At 42.0% G+C, this 27958-nt stretch overlaps 1 protein-coding gene across 6 annotated transcripts in view; it reads right to left on the bottom strand.

Annotated features, from left to right (window-relative positions):
- DAAM1 (dishevelled associated activator of morphogenesis 1) overlaps nt 1-27958 on the bottom strand; it is a 160845-nt gene that overhangs the window by 18292 nt on the left and 114595 nt on the right. For 3 of the 6 annotated variants that reach the window (XM_074327416.1, XM_074327412.1, XM_074327414.1), the window contains exons 6-18: nt 26429-26762; nt 25737-25847; nt 25510-25613; nt 25133-25199; nt 24784-24901; nt 24236-24374; nt 23902-23960; nt 20525-20712; nt 19708-20004; nt 19275-19382; nt 12931-12960; nt 11678-11784; nt 4664-4748 (exon numbers count right to left, since the gene is read on the bottom strand). In XM_074327416.1, coding sequence (XP_074183517.1) covers nt 4664-4748; nt 11678-11784; nt 12931-12960; nt 19275-19382; nt 19708-20004; nt 20525-20712; nt 23902-23960; nt 24236-24374; nt 24784-24901; nt 25133-25199; nt 25510-25613; nt 25737-25847; nt 26429-26762 — 1747 coding nt within the window. The remainder of the gene's footprint in view (nt 1-4663; nt 4749-11677; nt 11785-12930; nt 12961-19274; nt 19383-19707; nt 20005-20524; nt 20713-23901; nt 23961-24235; nt 24375-24783; nt 24902-25132; nt 25200-25509; nt 25614-25736; nt 25848-26428; nt 26763-27958) is intronic. The other 3 variants (XM_074327417.1, XM_074327415.1, XM_074327413.1) reach the window with 1 other exon arrangement.

A 27958-nucleotide genomic window follows, 5' to 3' on the forward strand; every position in this document is an offset into this window, starting at 1 on the left:
TAATTTCTCACCCTGGCAGTTAATCCCAAGGTGAAATTTTAACTCTTGTTTAAGTTATATAAGCTCTGCTTACGGGTGATTGTTAAGATAAAATAGAAAATGATTAAATCTTTCCATTTTTACTTGAAAAGTAGTTAATGGGTATAAGAGTCATTCCTGGCACCTGTTTGTTCTATACTGCTTCTCAAATCAGAATTGTGATGGTTCTTCACCAGGACCCACTTTGCAGGGACCTTGGAGATTCAACCCTCTCGTTAGAAGATAACACAACTGAGGATTAGAGAGATTAAACAACTCACTCAGGATTACAGAGCAAGTGCGTGTCATCGTCAGAAATAGAATCTATGTCTCCTGGCTACCAGCACTATGCTTTTTTTCTATTACATCATGCTGGCTGGAATGAGTTATTCTATGTGTATTTTCCATTCAGTTTGCTTATTTCTCTGGCTTATCTAATCCCATCTCATGTTTTTGCTCCATGTAAAGTTGGATGAGAGGAACGCAGTGGGATTTAAAGTTTTTAAGTCCATATTTTATTTTGGAGGAAGAAATGAGCATGGAATGTGGAAGAAATAGCAACAATATTTAAAGTTGAGAAAGTACTTCTGTATGCGTCTGATTTCCTTTAAAGGTACAAATATGCGTCTGTGTATGCACAGGCCTATGTGCTATCTTGTAGATCAAATGCCTGTGGACATTTAAAAAAAAAAGTTACACTGACCCTCCAGACTCCAAGATCCTCCTCATAACTTGATGCTGGCATTGTGCTGGCATTGGGTGGTCCATGGAGCAGGTTTTCAAATGTTTGTTGGATTTAACTAAGGGACCTCAGAAAAGGCAGTGAGTCTGGGTGCCACTGGCAGTGAAAGAATAGGGACTCCAGGGAAGGAGGCTAGTGGTGTGAGATTGGAAGTGTATTCCACGCAGCATGCATGTTATGTGCCGAGGTCTGGAATGGGTAGCACAGCATTTATGCGAGTGGAAGAGCAGCTGTAATGGCAGTGGGAGAGGGCAGCTGTGGTCAAGGTGAAGGCAAAGGCCTTATAAGAAGTGCAGTCTTTATTTTGAGGGCACTGGGATATAACTTAAAATCTTAAGTAGAAGAAGGCATTTGCATTCTAAAAAGATTGCTGTGTTTGCAGAGCGGAGAAAGAACTAGGAGGGATGGAAAGTATTAGGGGGGTGTGATTAGACGGTTGATGCAGTAATCCAGGTGAAAAATGATGGTGGCCTGGATTGGGTAGTGGAAAGATTCTAGAGCTATTTAGGGGATTTGAATGGAACTGGACTGGCTTGTTGGTGGATGAATTATAGGAGATGAGGGTCAAAAGGATGAGGCCCAGGCTTCTTGCTTAGGCGAAAAATGTACACAGAATATAACATGGAACCCAGGAAGAAAAGGTTGGCTGAGGGTAGGTGGGGAGAACGTGAGTTTAGTGTTTAAAATACTGGCAAGAGAACCAAGTAGGAAATTGTAGTAGGCTGGTGGACAAATGGGTCTGAAATCCCAAACAGATCTGTTTGGAAGACAAAGCATTGGTGCTGGTTGTAACATGCACGGATGGGAGTGAGGTGCCTGGAGCCATCAAGAGAAAAAAAAGCAGGGCTTGAGAATAGTCAGCACTTAAAGGATGAAGACAAGAAGAAGAGGAACCTTCGAAGGAGGCAATGGAGGGGCCTCTGTGAAATCACAGGGCTAACAGAAGGCATTTTATCAGGCCATTAGTGTCGCATACCACCAAGAAATCAAGGAAGGTAAGGACTGCAAAGTGCCCCCTGGCTTCAGCAATAAGGAATGTTTGTGTCCTTGGTGAGAACAGCTTTAGGAAGGTGAGGAAGACAGACTTGTATGAGTTGAAAAAGAGAGAACAGGAGGCAAGTGGGGACAAGCTTTCAAGAACTTTGGCTGCGTCAAAAAAGAGAGAGGACAGCGGCTAGATGGGTGCGTGTGCGTGCGTCTGTGTGCACGTGCATGCGTGTGCCTGTGTGAAACGCTGAGACTTAAATAAGTTACGTGTCAAGAGGAAGAAGTGAAAGGTCTAGAAGAGGGGGGCAGAGTCCTCCCACCATGCTGGGTCTCTGAGCAGAAGGACAGGATGGGCCAAGGACACTCCTCTTTCCTGATGGAGTAGAAGCCGGGGACAGATGACAGTAGGTGTCAGGGAGGAGTTCATAGGTCTGGTGGCCTTTTAGCTTCTAGTTGTCACTTATGTTCCTACATTCAAATAGTGCCACTGTACAGGATGAGAATCTTCTCATTCTTCCTCAGTGCAAGAAGGGAAGGTAGTAGGCAAGGGGAAGGAAGGAGGAAGAGAGAGAGAGAGAGAGGCTTGTTCGTTCCCCTTAGTTTGGATTTTTACCTTCTGGGCAAGGAAATTCAGTTCTAGTCTCAGGTATCGCCCCCAACTAGCCGTGCAGAGCCCACAGGCCCCTTTCCACGATAACACAATCACTACGCTCTCTTTCATTACGTGCAAGGGCATAGTGAGAGGAGCCCGCTAAGGCTCAGTTCTCAGAGCAGAGCTGGGTAACAACTGTGTGTGAAGAGGAAAGAAGAGTTACACAGACACCTGGGAACAGGAGAAAGGTATACATTCCAAGAACAAGTATATTGATCTCACCTGAGTTCTGAGCCCAGCAGCTAAAAGCAGCAGGAGAGGAGGGAATGAATGGGGCTCATGAGAACCTTAAATAGGAGCAGAGATGCTGGCTTGAGTGCTTGTCTGGGAAGAGTGTTGTATGAAGGCAAAGGAAACAAGAGGAGGGGTGGTAGAATCAGGAGGAAAAGAAAGAGCATGACTGATGAGATACACAGAATTATCAGGAGAGACCAGGTCAAAAGTATCCTAACTGGCCAGATTCTGCTTCAGTAGACTCGTTTGCTTACTTTATTTATTTGAAGTACATTCTATTTGCACTGTAAGTCCTTTTGGCAAGATTTTGAAATCCTTTCCCTCAAGGAGGCATTTTGTTGGATGCAATTTCACAGTAAACAGATCTTGTGGAATTTTAAACACATGACCTTGCCGATAGGGACTGAAAGCCTCAGAACGAAAGCAGCTTTCTGCTCAGCTCTTCACTCTGGGTGAGCAACTTCTGATGTCGACAACCACAGCGCAGGGCCACCTGGGGGCCGGGGAGAGGCAGAGGGCAGCTGGGCTGCACTGGCTCGGGGCAGAGACTGTTCTGACTGGTGTACAGCAAGAGAGGGAGCCGTAAAATGCTCTAAAAATGAATTTTAGGTTTAGGAATTCCTTTTAAACTATTCATACACAGAACATCCTAACAGACTTGGAAACGCAGTCATTAACTATTTTGACAACTAAATCAAACCTTCAAAGGACAGCACAGAAAGTTTTCCCACAGCTAGCGTGAGGGTTTTCACCTAGGACGATGACAGCTGCAATGGCTTCAGGGAGGGCAGGTCTGTTTAGGTGTGGTGACACCACACACATCACTCCTCCCTGCTCTGTGTCTGTGACCTGTTAGGACACCAGTAAGAACCATGGAAAATGTACATGCAGACAAACAGGCACTGCACCTGGAACAGCCTTGCTGCCCAGGGTCACTGTCAGCCATGCAACATGTCCTTTCCTATGCTCTCGGAAGCTGAGCGCACCGACAGAGACCTCAAGTTCAACCTGGAATCATGATTGCTCGTGTCCACTGTCAACCTTAAGTGGACCTGGCTATAATTAACATGGCCCACATGTCCAAAATCACTCAAAAAATGACTGTCCCAAGGATGATGTGACAAGCAGACTTAGGGCATTCCGAGACTATCGCCACAAAACAAAGGAGAATTTAGGTCCAGACAACGGGGCAGGTGATAATCCCTAGAGGCTAGTCAACAACACTGTCGTTTGGGGGACAACTGAGCAAAGCTGCTGAACATCACATAACACAGCTGGGTGGTTACACAGAGCACGGTGTAGAAATACTGTACGGAGAGGGAGAGGCGATGTCACCACATTCGACTTGCTGCCCACCACGGATAATACAAATGACCTCCGAACACCATGGACAAGGATGTGTGCCGACTACGTGTAAATCCATCCAAACCTGCTGGCCCAGCATGTGACTGTACTGCCATTTACAACACAAGAGGAGTGCCACACAAGTTAGAGACAAGACTTCGCCCCGAGAAATTTGCACCCCACCTTATGACACATACAAGTATTTTGATGTCGATGACAATGCTAGGGGTTCAACAGTGGCTTCTGTTGTGGGAGTGGTGAACCGAGACCAAGACACGAATTGTATTAAGGATTTAGCAATGAATCAGTTTACGGGTATGGGGTGTGAACTCATCGTGCTAAGTGAGTCTTGATATTCCTATGAAACACATTTGCCGGTAAAGCCAGTAGATACATATGACCTACTGAGGCAGAATAACTTAATTGCTGTATGAGGGACAGAGCTGGCATTGTGGATCGCAGGCATTTGACAAACTCGTCACCTTCCTTCTCACCCAGCATGTTGAGGGACAATCAGAGAATAAAGTCATAACGTCTCCTAACAGAGTCGCTCGGAACCTTGGCGCAACCTCCGCATTTCAGAAATGAGGAAATCATCTACCAGCAACAACCGGATTTGCTCACTGTCTCCCTCCCCGCTGAAAGTCAGTGGTCACTTGTGTACTGAGATCCGTCTGACAGCTCACCTGTTCCAACATGTCCTTGGGCAGATCTTCTTGCTCGTCCATTGTTAGAATTGCCCGTTTGATTTCATCGTTGGATAATTTCAACCTGGAGAAAGAATAGTTCGTTTTGTTGTTAACAGTACAGGCTTGAGTATCAAAATTTAATGTAAGAGAATTCATTTTGCTACTCCAGCTGCTGATTTTCAAGTACCGTTTTGCTCAAAATCTCCCAGTAAAAGCTTATTGCCTGACAGTACTGCATCGAAAAGTAGTATTTTGAAACTGCTTTAACATTCTTTCAGGGCTTTGTAATGCTCTGCTGACACAGAGAACAAAGCTGTCATGTTTTATCGTTTGGTCTCCTTAAGCAAGGGATTGGAAGATGAGCAATGGGGACAACACCCGTACAAATCTATCCATGAATTGCAGGTGAAAGAGCTAAATTCTTAATTTTATTATATATCAGAAGTGTTTAAAAGTTTGCTGTTGTATTAAAAATGGATTTTAAGGTTAGAATCTAAGTGACTGTTAAAAAATTGAGCAATAGTTAATATACAAAATAAAATTTACAAGCACTTCATAGTTGAGGACTTTCCACATGTTATTTTATCTGAACTTCAAAATACTGTGACCGTTATTTTTTATTTTAATAGAGAAAGAAACCAAGGCTTGGAATGGCTAAGTGATTTGCCCAAGGCCAAACATGTAGAAAGTGGCAGAATCTAAGACAAGCCCAAGATTCTTGACTGCTAATCCCAAAATATTGCTTATCTAATTAGTATCTCATAGGGAAGGATTTATGCAAAATACAAATCTGTTTTCTACCATAAATTTATGATTTACTAATTTAATTAAGGATTTATGGCTTGATTATGTCAGGACAGCAAAATGTTGACTATCAAGTGTCAGGACATTAAAACATACTTGTAAAGATGTGCTTTTAGTAGCCACAACCAATAAATAGTCTTAATCAGGGCAAAAAGTCTTAATCAGATGATTAGTTGTAACAATAGAGTCATTCTTTTGTCCTATTTGTAAGCATTAGACCCAGACTTACTTTAAAAATGTTACTTCCTTACGAGCTACCGCTAACGTGGCATATTCACATCATTTGAGCTGTTCTTCTAGTCTATGATCTCCAAGAAGAATCACACTTAGGACTGAAGATAAAGACGTAAACACACAAGTGCAGAGCAAGACAAACAACCTCCACACGAGAGGAGATAGCTGAAGGCTGGGTCCCAGTCCGAGTTCTAACACTTTCTGGTCAGTATGACCTCAGAAAAAGTTTTTCTTAAGCCTCAGTTTCCTCATCTATAAAATAGGGATAATAATAACTACATTAAAAAAGGGTTTTTTGTGTGTGTGTGTTCGCGTGTGTGTGCATATATGTTTATGTGTGTGTAAAAAGTGAAATAATAATGCATGTAATAGTGCCTGGCCATTGAAAAGGCTTAATAAACTGCATTAATACTCTACAAGGCAGACTTTTCTACACCAGACTAAAAAAAAGCAGTAGTACTTATGTAACCTTAATATTCACGGGAAGTTATCTGATCATTAAACAGTGCTTAGTAGGGTTACTATGGACACTTCCCAAAGCACTTTCATATCCATTATTTCACCAGAGTGTCCTCTTTGCACACAGTACCCAATAGGTCTGGGAACATTTAAAAAAAATTAGAAGACATGGTATTTATTTTAAAGGTGGTTATAATGTTTGGGAGAATCAAATGATAAGCGAAAACACTCAAGACACAAGGGTATGTAAAGCATGCATGCTTACTCATGCTCTCACAGATAAATGAGAGGGCTGGATGAGGGCTGGGGTGGACACAAAGACCATGGAGGGGGGAAAGACTGCCGAGGGTGGAGCTGGACAAAACAGTCTACTCTGGACACCTCTGGCTTGTCCTTTTCTTTGGATTTTGACATGACCTTGTTAAAACCATCCATCCTGCCATTTACACTGCATGTTGTTTCATGTGCCAACAAGTAGGACAGGGAAGGAACACATTTGGGAATCCAATTGTATCAGTACCACTTTCTTCTATTTTATGTCTTCATACCCAACTGCAGCATCTAAGTAACACGCCCTATTGTCCACGTTCTAAACTAAGGCCCATTTGACCGCCTAGTCCTAGTTGCGGAACCATCATCACTCCTGGGCTGGACAGCAGCCCTGGACCTCAGCAGACGTATCCAGATTGTTGCAGTCATTCTGGTGACAATCACTGTCTCAAGAACATGTTCACCAGAACGTTCTGGTGGCAAAGCCCAAACATAAATGGAACAATTAAGCCAAGTTGGCATGGGTAAATCATATGCTGGGAAAACTGTATCCCAGCATCAAGATCTCCACCGTACAGGCCCTGTGTGGCCCTAGCTTCCAGGACACCCAAGGCTCTTGAGTCAGTTAAGGACAAACACCGAGCAATGGCCACACAGGCCAAGGAATGGGAACATTAGCAAGGCTGAAACTGCCACGAATGAAAATGAACTGGCTGTGGAAACACCTATAGTCTCCATGAGAAAAGTTCCACTTATAAGAAAAAAATAAATTAGCTCTGTGTCCTTTACACACTGAGTTGAAGAAACCACTTTATGGTGTAGTTCTGCTGAGTCCTTCTGTTTTGCATTTAAAAGAAAAGAAGTTGAAAATCAGAGTGAGAACAATACTTGAAGTATCGGATTTGCATTTCATTAGCTCCCCATATGGAGTGCAGAACTTCTTGCTTTTGAAATTGTATATATTTATGCTCTTCAATCCCCCAGAGGCTGTCTGGACTAAACACTAGCTCTAATTCATAACAATTTTGGTTTCTCTTAATGTGGCCCACAAAGAGACTTGAGACTTTAATGGATAGTACTTAGGAAAATCTACCTGTCAACATACCGCCTTGCACGTGGCCTGCTGGAGCAGACAAAGAAACTACCTTTGGGGAAAGAGGAGAAGGGTACGCTGCCCTCCGGGATGGTTCCATACGTTGCCGAGTTCTTAGTATCATCTGTCATCCACAGAATGAGTTGCTAATCTCTGTAATTTAAGGACCCAACCAGTTCTAACCTTTTAATTGCTTTTAAAGCTTGGCAGTGTTCTGGTGTGCTGGAGGGTGGCAACTTTTGAGACATCCACTTCAACTTTCTTTACAAGGCAGGAAACAAACCGGCCATTTAAAAACAGTATTTAACGCTACCTTGCTCTACTCAAATATTTCAAAAATTTGCCAAGAGAATCGGAACATCCAGGAGTAATTACAATAAGTTAGGGATGGATGGCTAGATCAGCCTTAGCACTGCTTCAGTGGATTTAAGCCAAATCCTCCTATTTTAAAGTAGCTTTTTGTGGTTTACTACACTCTGGCTGCCATGTTAAGTGAGCATCTGGAAAAAAAGAATGGCAGAACACTTCATAAAAGTGTATTTTAGGTGGGTTCATTTTGCAATATAAACTGACTTCCAAGTTTCTTTCTGCCCTTTTTTTTTTGGGGGGGGAGGGAAGGGAGAAGTCTGTTTTAGGGAATAAAGCAGAGTGAATTTCAAATAGCCACATGTTGCCTACAGACGTGCAGTAGACATGTTTTTGCTCAATGTGCTTAGGGCCTCTGCCATTCTATTCTCAAGTCTAGGAGAGGCAGGCTCCTTGGTGGCCTGAAGCTTCTGATTCAAGCGCGTACTTTCCAGCCACTCTCTTTCTAGGAGCTGCAAGAGACCCTGGCCACTCATGCTGTGAGCACATAAAAAGGACATGCGCCTCCTCCCCTGCTTGGACGATGGGGCAGGAAGGGCTTTTTTCCAAAGGCCTGTTCAGCTCCAGGAGTGGCTGTGGCAGGTGCTCCTGACCGAGGATGCTCCTGACCAATGTTTGCAGTGTGTGGCTAAGGAACAGCTCTGAAGGGTAACCAAACACTGCAGACATAGGCACTCCTTAAAATACCGCCTATGGAATATGCCACAAGCTTGCACTGTGGTGGAATGACTGCATTGCTGGGAATTAAATTCCTAGTCAGCAAGATAAGAAGCAGTGAGGGTTGCCATCCTTTAGGAATGAAATAAGCATAAAAGAAGATAGTGTGGAAAAGCAAGAAATCTTGACATCCACTTGGAAATGTTCCTATTCATCATCCCCATGCACGAAATCAGTCTCCAAGTCATATTCAGGGTTTCTTCGTCTCTCTCAGCTCTGCCCCTCACTGAGTCTCACCTGGACAACAGAAACAGCCTCCTACCTGATGGCTGCCTCGGCTTCCAATTCTTGACCCCTTCCAACCTATCCTGTAAATCCTTGAGAGACCAAACTTGGAACCTTATGAAAACAAAGTGTTCTCCTCTTGAATAAACTGCACCAATATCTGATCCCATGGGCACATAAACAGGCCACGACGTGAGCAGCTACCACATGCAGGCCTCCTGCCAGGCATAATTCTCACAAGCCCCCTGCCAGGCTACCACTTTCATCATCTCCATTTTATAGATGAGGGAGGTATGGCTGGATCCTGGGCTGACTCATGCCCTTACCAAGACATCAGGCATGGCTCGCAGGCTCTCTCTCCGGCCTGCTCTCGTTCAACCCAGGTGATAACTGCCTGCTGCAATTACAGGGCTCTTTACTAGCTATGCTTCTACCCTTCCAGCGCCTTTCCGCTGGCTGCACACCTCCTTGGAACCGCCCGTCCCCCTGCCCACATAACTGGTATCACCCTTCAAGGCCCACTTTCCTGGTAAACGCTGCCGCTGTCACTCTCCTTTGGCCGAGCTCCCGTCTCCTTCCAGTCAGACCAGTCTAAGCCCTGAATTGTTCACAAGTCATCTCGCCTGTGTCGTCTTTCTTCTCTAATCAGCCGCAAGCTTCCAAAGGCAGCAGGGCTATCTGAAGTCTGGGTAAGTCCTGTGGCACCCAGCATACTGCCAGGGAAATACAGGCTCCAAAGTGCTATCTCTCTAAGAAAAAAGTATCAAACACACTCTCACAAGTCTCTTCCCTCCTTTAAGCCCCCAGCTCCTTTAGTGGGTAGTAATGCATTGCCAACAAAAAGGGGAGAACGAGAGCGTGGTAAACTGCTGACTGGTTCAAAAAACTATACAAAAAAACAAATTTAAACCGGCTCAATTTCTTTTACCTTTACCACAGCATACGTAACATGTCAGCCCTGTTCTTTCCTGACCAAGAGAGTTAAAACAATTGACCACTGAGCGGAAAAGCGTGTGCTAATGAATCCTCTGTGGGAGAGAAGGTTTTAGAACTGGATCAATAATGCCCAATTACCATAAGGTCAACTGAGACTCAAAATTACTTTGTTATGCACAATACACTTTTTATTGATGCACAGTATAATAACACTTATACATTAAATTGGATTTTAATAATCTAACAGCTACGAGGCAAGTTCTAGAACTGTCTTCCAGAGAGTTTAGACACATTCAAGTTCTAAGTCACCTTAGGCTCTGACACTTTTGAGGTAAGAAGGGAATTACATACCACAAATATGAAATACTTCCTTCAATTAAGGGACGGGAAATTTGCCAGAAAGAGATATAACCTTATCTATAACTAGTGTAATTACCCTGGGGGCACCTAGCACTGAGACTAATCTGTCTGTGAGGAACTGGGTCATGGTTTTTATCCTATGAATGCTTAAATACTATAGAAATTTAGAATGATGGCTTCCTTGTCAAGTTGTTTTAAAGTGTCCCTTTAGACTGCAAAAGAGCAAAATATAGGGGGAAATTCTAGAATTAAAAAAAAAAATCCCAAATTTTCATTTAATCTTGCTATTAAAGAATGTTATTTGTAAAAAGAAAGTATAACAAAACAGATTGTATACACTATAAAAGAAAAATAACTAGACCTTCAAATTCCTTTTACTGGTGTCTTCCTCAGCCTGTGTTCTGGGAGCAAAAATGGGGATAAATACAGGCCACTGACATAGCTTCCATTCTTCCAGAGGCAGAAATGAAATGCTAACAAGATGGTTCATGTTACCTTAGTAGTTGTATTAAAATTCAGGGATCTCACTAAGCTTCAATTTCTCTTTCACTAAAGGAAACATTTGCTCCCTAAAGTAATATATATCTGGCTAATAATCAAGCTTCCATGCTGAAAAACAAACAGCAGCTCTTTGTGTTAAAAGAAACTTACTCTAAGATCATCTAAAAACTAAGGACTACTACTTTCCCTCTTTACTCTCCCTGAAAGAGAAGTCACCTTACACCAGCTTCAACGAACATATAACCTTCTTTCCAGAAGGCAGCCAACGTGACTTACACTTAAAGCCTCAAAGTTCAAGGTTCTTTACATCCTCATTCACCTCAGAAGCATCAGGTATCTTTGCCTAACGTGAAAGTCCCTTTTAAGGAAAGAAGAAACTAGATCCAGAAAAGTTACTTAAAAATGCCCAAGACAACCTGACACACCGCCTGAACCTACGATCAGATTCCAAACTCCCAAATTTCCTTTCTTCATTTCAAATTCCAAAGCTGTGATGGTTCATTAATTATAAGAAAGATTTCTGAACAGGGCTAAACTGGATAAATGAGCATTTCATTGAGGTTTGAGATTTACATATCCTTTTAGTCATAAAAATGTTCAGAAAAAGCATGAAATCATATAACCTTGAAATATAAAGATCTGAGTATAGAAAGAAAGAAAGAAAGAAAAGAGGCTTCCTTGTTGGTTCTGATTCTGTGACAGGGTTACTCAACAGCCAAAATATCTCTGGAGCCAAGAAGTATAAGTAAGAGTAAAGTCCATTTACAGGCTCTCTGGGAAACACACACACAATTGATTTAGGATGTTCTGCCTTTTAAATTGAGAAGTGTGTGGAAATGAAACTCTAAGAAAGTAGGCAACCGGTTCTGATACGTGCCACTAGGGAACGTAAGTACCGACAGTTATCCTCACATCAGACAGAAAAGAGTCTGAAGAACTGTACCTCAGCAGAATCCAGTTAAAGGAACAAGTACAAACATGTGGTTTGGAGCCACATGATAGAGAAGCTGGTCCCACCAGAAATGTTTATTCAACATCAACAATACCTCGATAGAAGGATGTTGCAATTCTGAGCTCTCCGACCATCAATCACCGAAAGCTCTTTGACTTTAAGTTTGGAACTCAGTGTGTCATCGATGGCATCTGCTTCTTTCTACAAAGAGTATGAAAGAAATCCATCAACGTCAAGCAGGGACATTCTGGCTTCAGACACATACTTTTCCTTTATATTTCTGTTTACATACATACATACACACACACGCACACGCACGCACGCAAGCACCCACAGCAGAGATGGTGAGGCGGGCAGTGTAGGGAGGTGGCGGAATTGAAACAAAGACTAAAATCTAGTTGACAAAAGGGAAATAATAAGAAAAGCTGACCACCCGCATTTGAAAAACCATTATTTGGAAGAACAAAGTGCTTCTCAGTTGAAGATGCTAAGCGTGCATAAAGTAACAGTGAGTGCCCTCCTTTTGTCCCCCAAATCCCTATGGATAGCAGACAGAAGAACTGTTACTATGAATGAAGCTCAGCTGAGACCTGCCAATGCCGGTCCAGCCATTTGCAGGGCACATTCACCCCAGGGCCATTTGCAGCCTGAGCACCTAAAAAGCAAACAATAAAGACTCCCAAATGTCTTCACGTGCAGCAGGAAGCTCCCAGGCCCAGATGGTACCTTTCATTACCCTGGAGCCTGACAGACAACTGGGAGGGGGCAGTTCAAGGCATTAGTTCAATTACTTGAGTTAATGATGAAACACTACTTGCATACTTTGCTGCTGTACAGAAAGCTGCAAGCAATGATGGCCAGTCATGACTTATGGTGGGAGAGACATTAAACAATTATATATATATATATATATATATATATATATATATATATATATATATATATATGTAATAATGTTTGAGTAAACTGGGCATCAAGGTGAAAACAGACTAACTTGATAAACAGCAAGTTTGATTTCATTAGAGGGCAGGATCAATTTTAAAAATGGATCATGGTATTTTAAAAATGTAAGGAAACCAAAGAGCTCTGGAACTGTATAACAGTTTAGGAAATAAAGACAAGGTACAGCTTATAATAAGAAGCACACACGACCAAACTTTAACTGTCTCTTGTCATGCTGAGGTTTCAGGCATACCTTGAAATATTCAGTTAAGTGTTGAAACCCAACATGGAATTACCTAGGCATTATATTACTCTATCTAAAAAAACAAACAGGACAATCAAGACATTTCGAGCTTATAGACAGCCCAGGAGTTTAAAGCAAGGTTTAGGTAGTAGCTCACTTACCTGCTTGGAATTGCTGTGCACAAAGAAATCCTACAGCCAAGGCAGAGGCATGGAAAAGGCAAATCAGATACATGCAGTTCAGAAACCACAGCAACAAACGGGGGGAAAGTCAAGGAAATTAGGGACACAGGGTAAGTAAGAGATGATTTATGCCTGTAGGAGTGGCGATGAGAGTTAATGAGGATGAGAGGGCTGGCTGAAAAATGCAAATAAGAGTGTGATACTGAGCATTCAGGGTAGAGAGAAGACGGCATGTGCTGAACTCAGTTTTCACTGTGGGCAAATCAAATTTAGAAAAGGACTTCAAACACCCTAGAAAGACTCAAGTTGGAAAAGGAACAAATCTTCTTTGAAAGGACCACTGAGCTCCATTTCTTCAACAGGATTTTCACTTGAAGCAGAAAAATATCAGTCAATTCCATCAACTTGAGATTACTCCCATTGTCACGTACTACCAGCTATATATATATATGTCATGAAGAAGGGTTATACAAAGACAAAAGACTAGTTCAGCAACATAGGTCAGTATGTTAACCCTCAGCACCCCACCAGAATCCAAATAATGCCTGTGGGTGCTATATGTAGGTGTAAGGAAAATGACAGAACATGCAATTAAGAGGCAACAAGCGATTCGTGTGGTGTGCAGTCATTGGTGGCCCTGTCCCAACTGCCTCAGGGCTGTATCAAGCACACAAAAGTCAAAAGCCTCTTCTTGAAATAGTCTATAGAAAAGATTTGGAGTAAAGAAGAAAAAGAGGAAGAAGTAATTGACAGGTTATGAGAAAGCTACAGCTTTCTTTGCATATTTTTGCCATGATGGAATGAATACAACTTGAGGGTGCAAAGCACACCCAGCTTTCGGGCCAACGGCTTACACCAGTATTTGCTCAGTAAATTCCTTAAGGCCTTATTGGTCCTGGCAGCGCTGCCAAGGCCAATTTTACACAGACGAGCTGTTTCATATCACTCTTGTAGTAGAAAACAAAATGTGTCCTCCCCTTCCTCTGCCCATACAAGGAGGGATTGCAAGAATGAATGCCTTTTCTAGAATGGCATTTAAAAAGTAAATTGATAACCACAAGAAAACTTTCTTCTCTGATGTCACAGTTTTCTTTTGTCCTTGTTGTAACTGTCAATGTTTCTACTCTGAAACTCCACAGGGCTCTTTCCCTGTAAAAGCCGTTTCTCCTTGCAAGGGCAGAAAAAACTACGATGAAGTGAACTCCATCAGGTCTTACCCTACTTTCTCTCTTAAAGAGACAAGTTGCTTGTTGAATTAGACCTGGCTCTCACTGTCTGACCTTCAAAAAAGAAACTTCCATGAAGGTCTCTGGTATCTCATTTTCCCTAAGTTCCCACCATCAAGAAATTGAGATTTCTGACCTCTGCTGTAGTGGGCTATGGAATCAGGCAACTGTCAATACCTAGGAGTGTGGTTTGACACTCAGTCTATCTGTAAAATGGGGTCGACAACTGCATTATTGTTGACGATTAAATGTGATAATGCATGTGAAGAATTTTGTACAGTACCTGACACATGGCTGTGAGCAAAATTCTTGGAAGCTATCATACAATTATCTTTCAGTCTAATGATAAAGTCTTTTCCGCCTATTGTCCTGCTTTCAGCTGAGCTGAAGAACAGGTGGTTGAGATCTCCCATTTGTTATATCAGCGGCAACAGTAAGTGTAACAGTTAACAGCTGAGGAATGTATCTTCTCTTTCCAGAGGTGAGGATGAGGAATGCCAGGAAAGTTTGGTTAAGGTGAGAATGAGAAATGTCATGGGAGAATTTGGTTAGTTGTCAGCTTTTCAATTCCCCTTCTTTAAGGGACCTTTAATCATCACATTTAAAATAAAATCACAAAGCTTATTAGATGGGGCACGATAAAAATAACAATGCTTCCAGGCCCATTTCAAATACGTTAACATTCTTTTTGAAACCTAAATTCTTTACTAATTGGCTTGGACAAAACATGGTAGAATCATCCATATTTGACTCTACCTAAACAGGATGGCTGACTTTTTTCCACATGATTTTTGGTGTAGGTCTTGGGGTGTGGACTATAAATAGGAAGCTGGACTTGTATTTTCAGGAACTAGTGCTGATAGATTCCTATAGACAGGGTTCCATGAAATGGAATGATGACTCAACTCTTCACGGATAATAATAACCCTCACAGGAATGGTCCTTAATCTTTTTTTGAGGTTGAGATTCCTTTGTAAATCTGGTAAAAGCTGGGGATCCCTCTCCAGAAAAATGCATACACTAATATTTATGTAAAACCCTGCATTTGATTAACTCATACCATGGAGCCCAGTTATAGACCCTCTTCTTTATACTTCAGTCCTGAGAAAAACCATCATTCACGATTTTCTCTTTGCCTTCACGTACCATAGCTAACGACCGAGATTATTAAAATAAATATCCTAAATCACATCGTTTTTCAATGTGAAAACTAGATATACAGAATACCGAAAAATGTAAAGAAATTATAAAGGAAAATTCTCTGATTTATAAAAATCGGAAGGTACCACTGAATGTTCCAAAAGGGACCCCAAGGATGACTTGTATATTACATATTAGCAGGAGAGATCACGTTATGGAGTCTGGGATAGCAGTTATCCTTCGTTTTCTAAATCAGGGCAGAGAGGCTTTGAAATGTTAGTATATGTTCTAATAATAGGACCCATAAGAAGGGGGTGTCCTCAGGCAAAGAGCAGCGAGGAAGAATGGAGATAATGCGTGGTTAATTTATTGCTACAAAGATATGACGCCCATATCTGTCAAGTTCATTTCCCTCTGTCCAACTGCATAGGTAGGGAGAACGAATTTATAATATTTCAAGATAAAAATTTCCCATGAAACCAAGATGAATATTGTTTAATTGTGCCTGAAATAGTATTATTATACAATGTGCTACGTTATGTAGTTAAATCTTTTGTGGTTGGCCTGGAAATCATGTATAATATAGTTTTAACGAGAAAAAGAAGTTTCGATACTCAACAAATTGACTTTCAAATGAACTTTTGGAAAGTGAGCAAGGGAATAACTGGACGCTATTAAATTCCGTTTCATGTGGCACATAAGTTTCCATAATCAGCTCTCCACACCTTTGATATCCACACTGAAAAAACCACGAATAGGAATGATCTTGTTCTTAAAGCTGGAGTAAAAGAAAATCCTTTACAAAACCTGATTTTCGTAATGAATAGAACCATGGTGTAAGAACAAAGCAAAACTGAGAATTATGCCACTTGTATACCTGACTGTGCCACCTGTTTGGACACTGAATACACACTAAGCCATATTTTTATTACCTGTCAAATGGGAATAATACTCACTTCGTAGAACTCGTGTGAGGATTAAATAAAAAAATAAGTATAAGAGCTTGAGAACGAAACTTTAGGGTTGATAAGCATGGAAACTGTACATATCGTACTCAGTACCGAAATTGATTATCAATTTAGATCATCATCTTTTAGTCTATCTGATGGTTATTTACAGGTTTTCCTCATCTCTGCTTTTATACTATAATTTGCATTGTAGGTTTATGTAATACTTTAATACACTTGCATCGTTTGAAGTACTGCATATACAAAGCAGGCAGTATAAATATTTGTTTTTATGATACAATATTTCTCAAATCAATGGGGCATATCTTTTTGTATGCGTGTGTGTATACATATATTATATAAAAATCTCTCCTACATGTCATGAATCAGTGTTCACCTAAATTATACTAATCTGACACGTAGTAAAAAAGAATCTTCCTCTGTGTAGTGTTCCTGTTGCATGTGTGCAGATAACAGCATGCGTGTGTTCCTTTGCCTCTCTGAGAAATTCACTTAGCCAAACAACTGACTAAAGCCCAGAGATTTTGACCAGGATTTTATAACTCTGGAGAGAAGAAAGAGGAGATAACATAGAAAAAAATAGGTTCCCAGTATCCATTTGGGAGTGGAAAAGAGAGCAGTTTAGGTGTGATGATGATTATATGGTGATTGCCAAGACTAAATGGAAGTGCAAGGTCATCAGCTATGAGACGAGGGGACGTTCAGTGACAAGCACCCTGTGTCCTTCGTTTTGTCCTACATATTCCTACGAGAATGTCCGTATTTTTTGATTTTCTGCCTCTCAACATTTAGTAAATTCAATCAAATGGCTCAAATGTCCTCCATTTGGAAAATACACTTATGGTTTAAAATTTCTTGTCTCAAATTCTTGCACCAAGAGGGGAAACATACTTGAATCAAGCTGAGCAGGTGTGTTGAAATTTTTCTCCAGGAAGTGCTGTTGAGAAGGTCACAAATGATTCTACTTACCAGTCTACTTAGTGTTAAGTACAACTGAAATATTCCAGTCTATCCTGACTAGAATGACTACTGATTACTTAAACAGTAATTGGTTGCTAGGAGACAATTACCGAATTGCCAAGCTTTCTGCAACCCTGTCTCCCAGAGCTCTTGAGAATTGTCCACAGATTTGTCCCAGAGCATTTTGGCAGCATCCTTTTGCACCTTCTGCTGAAAGTCAGTTAATTATGAGTCTTGTAAACTTGGGTCTTCCAACCACCTGCCTTCATAATAAATGCAACCCACATGCTCAGACTTGAACAGTATCATTTGGAATAACTGCTGTTTTTCCTTCCTTTAATTTACTTCTCTATGTTCCCAAACCTTCCCCTTCAGCAACTGAAATGGACTAGTGTTAGTGTCTGAAACTGAAGCAGGAAATCAATGAGATGTGTAACGAGGTCAGAAGATTATTTGAGTCTATCAGAAAATTTGCTGAAATATCCTAAGACTTCATGTCAAGGCCCAGAGGACATCTTCCTGGGACAGAGAGAGAGAGGCGATCCATTGCAGCCAATCAGGAATGAGCGCCTGCTGTGTGAGGGCTCTAAACACACCCTTTGTTTGTCCTTTGAAAGACCAAGTGTCTTGCTTCCTACTGGACAATGTATTATCTTCTTGTTCTTCATTTTCCTGTGATGGTGTGTACAACATTGCACAAGTCTGCCTCCATACTGATGTGTGATCCCAGCTGACGGCTCCTGTTTTAGGGTCATGCTGCCATGGCAGGCAACCGCTTGCATTTTTGTACTTCTCTAAAATCGAATAAAATGCACTGTAGAGAAGCTTTCCCTCTAAGTGAAAATATTTGGGCGAAAGGAGTATTACTTTTCCCTTTCAATCTTAGATATATCACAAGGCCATTTTGAAAATAAAACCCCCAGTCTTTTGTCTCTCCCTTTGGCTCAGTCCATCTTCTTCCTCGGTGCTTGGTAGTTCTGTTCTGAGACTCTCTTTCTTAGGACCAGGCCAAGCCAAAGCAGACTAGGAAGTCTGCTGCCTGTCTGAGGATGCCCCACCCTGGGCATGATTCATGCCGGAGCTCAGGGCCTCCCAGCAAAGCCCAAGGAAAGGCCCTGTGCACATGCCCAGGGACTCAGTTTCCCCTTCCCAGGTCTCTGATAGACAGTTTTCCCTTGTTCTTCGCAAATTCTCTGATCCTAGCCACTTTGCTGCAACCTCTTCTGGTCCACCCTTAAGAGGCTCTACTAAGATGGGCTCTCGAGGAGTGAGAGGTGCCATACAGATGTAACCAGGATTCATGATGTGACACTGACTGCGTGGCCATGTCAGCAAGCACCAAATTGTGTGTTCTCATTACTATCGTGAAAGCTTTGCTCACGTTCAGAAGCTTCTCTGGTCCTCTTTGCATCATCGACCTCTGCGCACTTGCTTAGCCTTCCCAGCCCCACTGTGGAGTTGATCATGTTCAGGATACACAGTAAAAACTCCTCTCCATGTTCCAGCTAGCTGCCAAGTTATAGTAATTTACCACCCCAGCCCACTGTACTTCTAAAGGTTCCATCTATTGAAACAAAGCAGTCCACTTCTGACAATAACATATTTAAAGTCAGATAAACCAACGTGGCTTCAGAGATAAACACTATGTGGTTACAATACAAGTTAGGTAACTCTCCTACTAACATTTTCTCCTGGTGACCCATTTTGACTAAGCAGTGATAATAATAGACAGAAGCTCCACTAATAGAAACAAGGTCTTGGACACACACCAGAATATGAAATTCCCTAACAAGGAGACTGTATGTCTTCAACATATTCACACACACACGCACACACACACGCATACGCACAGGCACTCGGACACACGTGTGGATACAGACACCAGGCTGCAGTGCAGGAACAGGCCAGGGGAGACCAAACAGCCCAGAGCTAAGATGCCTATCATATCATGGTTATGGCAGATGGCCCAGGGATCAGGTACAAGGACGTGCTTTTCCTTTTTTAGCATCTAGAGAGCACATGCTGTTACCTGCTGTCTTTGGTAGGCAGAGAAAGTTCGTTCTAGGTCTTCAAGATCTAGAATTTTGAAGACTTTCGTATCATCAATTTCGGTCCATACTGTTCCTTCCAGTTTGTTCTGCAAACATCAAGTTAATAAGTGTTGTTAATAAGTGCTAGGGTTTACAGTTATACACAAAAAAAGCAGACGTATTTTTTTTTTTTTTAAATGCTGCTATCCCCAATTTTTCATTCCACCAGATAGTCAAAGTGAGCTGGCTTCATTCAAACAACGTGTCACTTATTTCGGAAGCTTTGTCAGTTAAATATCTGAGCTGGTGAGAAGCCCAAGTCCATACTAGCAAATGAAATCACTGAACAGCCAGAGCGGCTTCCCCTCCTGTGACAGCACAGTGAGCTGTGGATACCACCCACTGGAGGGGAAATTGGAACAAATGGCTTACCTCGGGCAGCTTGGACCAGTTGAAGGATTTCAGGGCGTTGGTGGGCTGAGGGATGTTTTTCTTCTTGAGTGCGAGACCCAGAGGAGCACCGGGAGGTGGCATGATGCCCCCTAAGGGAGGAGGCCCTGGGGGAGGAGGGGGGCCACCTGGAGGGAGAGGAGGAGGCGGAGGAGGAAGCATTCCACCTGGCAGAGGGGGGGGTGGTGGGGGAGGGAGAGACCCTGGTGAAGAGGAAGGAAAGGGCCCCCCTGGGGCTCCCGGCGAGGGTCCCCCTGGGATGGAAGCACAGACAGCCCTCTGAAAAAATAAAAACAGGAAAAGAGAAGATCAATGGAAGATGTAAATTCATGGGGCGATTTCTCGAGTCTTAAACTTTGCCTAAAACATACATTAGAGAGAAAGTCACACTTCTGAGAATGGGAGTTTAAAGGGGCAGTAAGTCAAGCAGACCTTCTAGGCCTTTGGGGACTCTGTTGGGTCAACCCTTTGTATTTGGCTTATTTGCAAAGCGTTCACATGTCTCTCATTTCTTGTACCATCATCCAGTTTGGTTTTCATGAAATCAGTTTTCACTGTAAGAAGCTAACATGACTTTCCTTGCTCTTATTAGAGGATCTGTATTTAAAAACCGCACACCCCAAACTGCCTCAGCTGCCTAACCTATACAGTCGCAGAGGGAGCAAGTCCCAAAACCACTGTGGTAAGTCACGAGGCCTTTCAGGTTTTATTCCCCCAGTCAGAAGCTGTCGACTGAAGGATGAGGGGCTTAGGGATAAGTGGAGGCGGCGGACGGAAGACGGCCGCTCCCGATGCTCACCCTGCTGAGCTCATGGAGCTGGGCAGTGAGGTCTGCCACCTGTTGCTTGACTTGCTTATGCTCAGTGGTCTCCTTTTCAAGTTTCTCTTTCATTTTATTTAAGGTCTGCATCATCTCCTCCTTCTCTTGGGTCTTGGCGTCACATTCTCTCTCTTTCTTTTCCAGTTTCTGTTGTAGCTCATTGTGCTCTGCGCATGAAAACAATCAGACATGAAAACGGGACTCTTCAAAGCGGAAGCCTTGCCTCTAAAAAGCAAACTGGCTGAGGACTGTGAGGCTCTTTGTTATTAGGCAAATATTAGTCCTCTTCTCCACCAAGGGGAGCAGCTCACGGGCTCAACGGTGTCCGTGCCTGGAGGAGGCTTCGGATGAACAAGTTTATGAACCATAACATTTTCTGAAAGTCGGAAGAAGAGACCCTAGAGTCACAGTTCTAAAGATGGAGCACAAGTGTGAACAACTGCTTATGAAGCAAAATGGTGCCTGTTTGGTACTTAACTCAGAATCCTGTCACAGAAATAGCCCTGTGGCTACACGAGGAGACATGAACATTAAAAAGACCTCTTTTCACAAATTAGGAATGAGAAGGAGAGGAGTCCGGGGTTTGTTAGCTTGGTTTGCTGGCTCGTGTCTGACTCGCAGAGGGGCTGAAAGGGAGGGCTTTGTGCTGTGAGGAAATCTGCAGCCAGACCCAGTGTTTGTCCCAACACAGGGTCATTCCTCCTGCTCCCCCCAAGACCCCAAGAAGGCTACTTGGACTTGAAGCTTTTTATACTTCTGGCAAACATTCTTAAAACTCGTGAAAGCAAATGTTACCATCTCATCGTCAAATATCTTTAGGGCACTAGTACTGGCCGAGCATGAGAATCACCATGAGGAGAAAAATATTAGCTCCTCAACCCTGCTATATAGAACAAGGCATCCAATTTAGCATAATGTTTATTTACACGGCCAATATGCCTGCTGATTCTAGTACTGACGGGAGGGATGAGCTTTGGAAAAGAGGACTAATGAAGTTTAGGCTGTAGATCTTTATTTCAAATACTTGGCCCCAATTCCTATTCTTTTTATATCAACAAGCCCACTGGAGATAAAACCCACTGGGACATAGCTATACAGAGTTGGTCTCTATGTCTGAATTTAATAACACATTTAAAAATTTGCCTTCTCTGTCTCTTATTTTCTCTCTTCTGAGTCCTCCAAATTTAGAGTTTGCAGAGAAGGTTTCAAGACACTAAAATCCTTGGATTTTATCAGCCTTGGAGTTAAGATAACCATTAACCCACTTTTACCACTTCTACCATTCTCTTCAGTCAGAAACACATCTTAAAATTCCCTCACTGTATCCCATTTTCCTTCTTCTAGCTCCACTTCATTCCTCTTTGACAGCTGTAAGACTTGACTTCCTATCACCAGTCATTAGCCTCTCACAAACCTGGCCTTGCCTCAGACCACCTGAGAGATTTAACATTTCAGGACGCCCAGACCCCATTCTAGGAAGCTTCTTCTGTAAGTTGGTGACAAGGCTTAGGGATCTGTGGTTTTCAAATGCTCCTTAGATGATTCTGATGTACTACCAGGTTCGGGATGCTCCAGCCTAAAGGATTCTCTCCACAAATGGCATCCACGTATCATCCATTTGCTAAGCTTTTATTCAGCACTTTCTGGGTGTGCTGCACTACAGAGAATTCTCCCCAGATGTTGTCCACCGATCAGGTCCAGAGAATTTCCTGTCTCCTCACAGCCTCCACTCTCTGACTAATTCATAAACACGTGCTCTCTTTAATACAACCTTGCTACCTCAAGCTTGCAGAAGAGAATTCGTTTTATCTACTCTATCTCTTCCTTTTGCATTAACCCTTGACCTCCCTTTAAAACATCCTGTTCCTCCTACTAAGCTTGGCCATTTTCTCTTGTTTCACCTCAGCCGCCTAAATCGTGCAGCAATCCCTATCATTTATTGTGCAACTAGCATGTGCCAGAAACTACGCTGAAGTCCTTATATTTGCTTTGTCATTGACTCTTCACCACAACCTGTGATTTGGTTTCATCTGCATTTTACAGAGGAGGAGACAGGAGAGGAGGGGAGAGCACACCTTAGCCTGTCCACACGGTCAGCCAGGGGCAGAGCTGAGGCTCAGACCCAGAGCCCAGCTCAGTGCCTGATACACACAGGCACTGAATGAACGACCGAGTGGCTCCAAAGCTCATGTCCTAAGTTCTCTTCTCAATTTACATACCTAAGCCTCCATCCTCTAAGGGTGGGGTGTCCCTCAATGGTACTCATTGACCATTTTCTCTTTGGTATAATCTCTCTTTACCCTAACTTTTAGTCAGGGTTTCTATTCTTTCTAGAGCAGTTTCTGGAAATTATTTACAAAAAGGTATGTATGACCTTACTTTTTTGAGAGGAATCTGAATTCACATGAAGAACTTCTAATATTACAGTACTTCACATCTATTATAGTATTTTCTGGTATCAGTGGTGGCCCTGCTTTTCTACTCAATGGAAAACGACAAATGTGACAAGAGGAAAGGAAATGCTTCAGCATCTCTTGGACCTTCTTTCACCACAATAAATATCGGGGTGAGCGCTCTTGTATTTCACTGGCTGTGACTGAATAACTTGGACAAGGAACAGGAAATCAGTTAACCAGCAGAGCGAAAGAGTAGTGGCTGGGGGTATGACTGTTTTCTCAAAGGGGCCAACTTTAATTTGCTAGGATTTTGTAGGCGGGGAGAAAATTCTATCCATTCTGTGAGTAGCTGGCACAGTGATGGGCACAAATGACTCTCCTGGTCATTCGATGCTGAGTATTAATATCAAAGACATATCCGAATACTCGCCAATAGCTGGCCTGTTAACGTTCCATAACACATATATCTACAATCGTTAGTGAGTCTCTGCATGATCTCTCTTTTTATAATGGGTGCCAAAATAAGGTCATGTGAAGAATTGGGCTTCTGTGTTTCTCTTTTAAAATTCTGGATAATGCCTGGTGTTCCTTTATACGTTTCTTAAAACGCAGTGTGCTTTAAAGAGCAGTTACAAAGTGGATGGTGAGTTGGGATGATTGGTAGTTAAGAAAATTTGAATTAACGAATATTGAACAGAAACAACGACAAGCTTTTCCAAAAAATTTACATGACTGTAATAAAAAGATAAAATAGTAGGGAAGTAGCACGACAACTAAAACAGCTTGAGTCAAGAAAAACCAGTGCTAGATGCCCTTAAGACGTGGAAAAAGAAAGACTGTTTGACACACTAAAGTCAATAAGATGCATCAATGAAAATTTCTAAAATAGACAGAAAGCAGAGTTAGTTGCCCAATAATGAATAACCTGGTCTCTTCTCTTGTCAGGGCCGCATCACTTACCTTTTCTCATTTTTTCTGCTTGTTCTTTCCACTGCTTAACTTCATTTTCATTAACCAACCTGCATAACAGTTAAAGGAGCGTGCATTACAAAAAACATAAAAGGCCCACTGCTAAACGCATGCTCTCTGGGTACAAAAACAGTCTACTGCAGAGAAAACCCCTGGCATGCTTGAAACCCACTTAACCCCAGATGTTACTTAGGTGATGTTACTTAGGACCTCACATCTCACCTCTAGAACATTTCAGTTCTCCCAGCTGCTATTTTGAAGTAGGATAAAATAAATGTCTTACACTGTCACTACTATCTTACAGGCAGCAAAATAAGAAACTTACATTCGTACGACATTCTTAATATTAAAGTTTTCCAAAGGTGTGGAGTCAGGGTCCTGTCCTTTGTCATTTTGGATAACTATTTGCTGTATAATTCTATCTAGCAGTAGCCAGTACTGAACAGTGTTGCCGCTTCTCTTGTCTAAAAAAGAAAAAGAATGGTGGAGAAACAGGATGAATAGTTTTCTAAACAGGATGAATAGTTTTCAACAGTGGTTATCTGAACCAGAGAGATGTTTATATGTCTGCACCAATGTTGTCCCAAGTTTCTGGGATTCTAACATGCGATGATCATTTATTTCATTGAGAGGCACTTTCTACCCCTTTATAAATGTGTTGTAAGGCGTCTATGTATTTTTAAAATCAAAGTAAGTTACAATTCATTTCGTTATGAGAACTTCACAATACCCCTTAGGTTGAAGGGAGGGAGACACACTGGGCTGTCACAAAACCAACCTGGGGTACACCCAACCTAGTCAGCACGGTTTGGAGGACACAACCCTGGGGACAATGTCCAAACATTCCAAAATAAGTGTCACAGACACACTCACAAGGCATCTGAAGGCAGTGGTGCAGGATGGACATGAAGTGAGGGTAAGCTTCGCTGTGGGTCAGCCTCTTCCTTGTCAGCTCGAACATCTGAGTTGCACTTTTTGTGTCTATGTGAACCTATTTCACATGAAAAAGAAACCTAAGTGCAACACCCACATTCCTCAGTTCCCACAATGCAAGGTAGGCAAACCTAAGGCACACAGAGGCTCATCCTGCCACTTAGCTAGCAAAACAGAACTTGATGTTACTCTTAGGGTACACTGGTCCATGTCAACTCTCCAACACCATTACAACAGGGAAATTCCATGAGCGGATGAGTCAAATCAGAATAATTGTACGCATACGTACCAGTTCAAATCTTTTGGCAAATTCTAGTTCATCTTCATTTCGGAGCATTTCAAAAAAATCTAAATGCCTGAAAGACAAGTGAAGAGAAGCTATTAAAAGTAGAACATCCTATAAACACAGGCACATAAGAAGCAGGACAGTAATACTAAGCCTAGGACATGGATTCCAAGCTAACGCCAAAACCCACACTGAGTTCTCTACACAATGTGCTGCCTCTTTCATCAAGAAAGTTTTAATATACAAAAACATCATTAGCCGAACTAACACTCTGGAGCAAGCTCCTTATATTACGGACAGGTCACAAGTGGTTCACACACTGGCACTACCCTCATGGAAGAAGTATGAACTACATCTCCGATCATCATGGTCTGACTTACCTATCTAATGTTGAATTTTCATGTTCCCTTAATTTATCTATTACAGGTTGAATTCCTAACATCAGAAATTCATAGCGCAGATGAAGTCTAAAGTCCAAACTTTCCTGAAAGTAAAAGGGTAATAAAAATACAAATTTATGCTGTTGAGAGACTACATAGTCAGTAATATTTTTAAAAGTTCTTTTTCAATGATGTGTGTTTTAACTTGTGGTACAGAAGGTCCTTACCACGCCTGCCCCTTGGCTCAGCACTGCGTTGATGAAAGACATGATGGCTGTCTTCAGACTCACTTCATCGCGATACCGTCCCGTGCTTTTATCCAAGTCATTAATTAACGTCTGCCAAGGATACAGATGTAAAAACACTCATTTTATTACTTTTTTATACTCAGGAGTTGATTTTTAAAATCTTGTGTTTAGTTAGAGTTGCATTGATCCACAGAAAGCCCCTTTTTCCCCTGCTTAAGCGTAGGCCTAAAAACTCTACTTTCAAAATTCTTAATATCATGTATATTCATATATGTATGTATACAAAGTATAAAAGATTGTGCTTTGTTAACTTTGCATGCTTTTTATATTTGAGTATAAATATGGTGACATAATCTCACTATTTATACTGACCCTAACTCAAGAATGGCAACCTGCAAAATTTTCAGGAAACACCCCATCCACCTTAGTGGATTCAAAAGATGTGTTATATAATGTGTAAGAAGCAGTGCCACATTTTCAAGGTCAGTAAATCCAAAACCCCAGATTGATCAGCTACAGAAAGTATACTCTGTGGTACTAAATAAAACCTAAGAGGATGGAAATGTTTGGCGTCACAGTGTGAGTTGTCACCCGGGGGAAATGCCACGTTCTGTTGCCCCCTTGGGGCCAGGAAGGGCGCCTGTGGGGGGGGGGGAAGGGGGCGCACCCACCTGAAAGCGGGTTCTCTCGCTGGCATACTTCTGGTAGTGCAGCATGGCCTGCAGAACCTTCTTGTGGCCCCCGGGAACCAGGCACACGGCGCCCAAGATTTCCAGCACAGCCACTTTTGTTTTAATATTCTCTGTGCTCAGACTCTGAGCAATTACATTAATACTCTCAGAATGAGCCAGGACGTGAGCCCGACCTTGAGAGTTGTTCATTAGTGCTTTTATACATCCAATGAGAGAGGTATGTATTCGAGACTCCGAGGTCTCGTAGTCCATGGTCTTTAGAAAGTTGAGAATACATGACAGGCCATCCAAGTCGATGAATCTGGTTACAAACCTGTGCGGAGGAGGTTAAAATGTATCAGAATTAAGTCTCTTTGGAATTTTGTAACAGCCCTTAATGCAAAAGCTTGGAGGTGTAGGAGAAAGGAAGACTATGTAGTTCCTAAAGTACCAAAAGGCTGACATTGATGACGTCTCTTTAATTCCTGGCCTCTTCCCCGCACAGACCCAATAGTCAGATCTAACCAGAAGTGTGAAAAAAATCTCCATTTGAGGTAAACAAATCTCAACCCATACAAAGAACCAATTAACAAATCATATAACCACAGAATACCAGGAACAAAAAGGCACTGAGAATATTTGTCTTAGGTTAAGTCATCTGCTGATTCTGTGTTATTGTAGCATCCAGCCCCCATGCACCTGTACGTGTCAACTACTGACCCAGGTCCCATCTCAATGAAAGTCAAGGAGCAGCCTTAACTCCAGGATATCTGCTTATCAAACAAATGATAATCTGTATCTCTAAAGTTTTGTAGCAAAAGCCTTCTTTTTTTATGACATGCTACATGGAATTCCAATATATAAAACAAATAAAATACTTTATCACCATACATTAATTTTATTAATATTTATAGCACTTTTTTTTACTATAAAATCAATCAAGAAGAATAATTCACAATGCCCTTCTGCATGTTAAGCCTCTGAAAAGTTCAGAAGTAACTTAACCTGTTTATCTGACTACTCCAGACATTTCCAAACTTATTTAGCCTTGGATACCCATTAACATCTGAGGATGCAGAAAATACACACAGAGGGAAATTCTCATCTAGTGAGGATGGGCTAGAAAACCTATCATACAATTGCATATGACTTTTGGTGAATCAGTAGGTTTTTCTTTGTTAGCATGCTATAGTCAAATAGAGGAAGGGAATCTTTGTTTTCCAGCGTTTCACCCAACCACATGACCAAGATATAGCCAAGCTGGTTAAACCAGTTAGTTTCATTCACGGCACCTACGCTAATGAAATGTCCCTGGAAGCCCAACATCCCCCCAAACCTTAGAGGCATGACTGGAGAATGAAGATGTGGGAAGCAGTGGAAGCTGACTGTTCATCCTCCTTTTAATATGTTTTATTGAGATGTAAGTCACATGCCATAAAATTCACACTTTCACATGTACAAGTTAGTGATTTTTAATCTATTCAGAGTTATATGACCACTGCCACTATGTGAATTTTAGAACACTTTCTC

The sequence above is a fragment of the Rhinolophus sinicus genome, linkage group LG03, assembly GCF_036562045.2.
Source record: "Rhinolophus sinicus isolate RSC01 linkage group LG03, ASM3656204v1, whole genome shotgun sequence".
Taxonomy (NCBI): domain Eukaryota; kingdom Metazoa; phylum Chordata; class Mammalia; order Chiroptera; family Rhinolophidae; genus Rhinolophus; species Rhinolophus sinicus.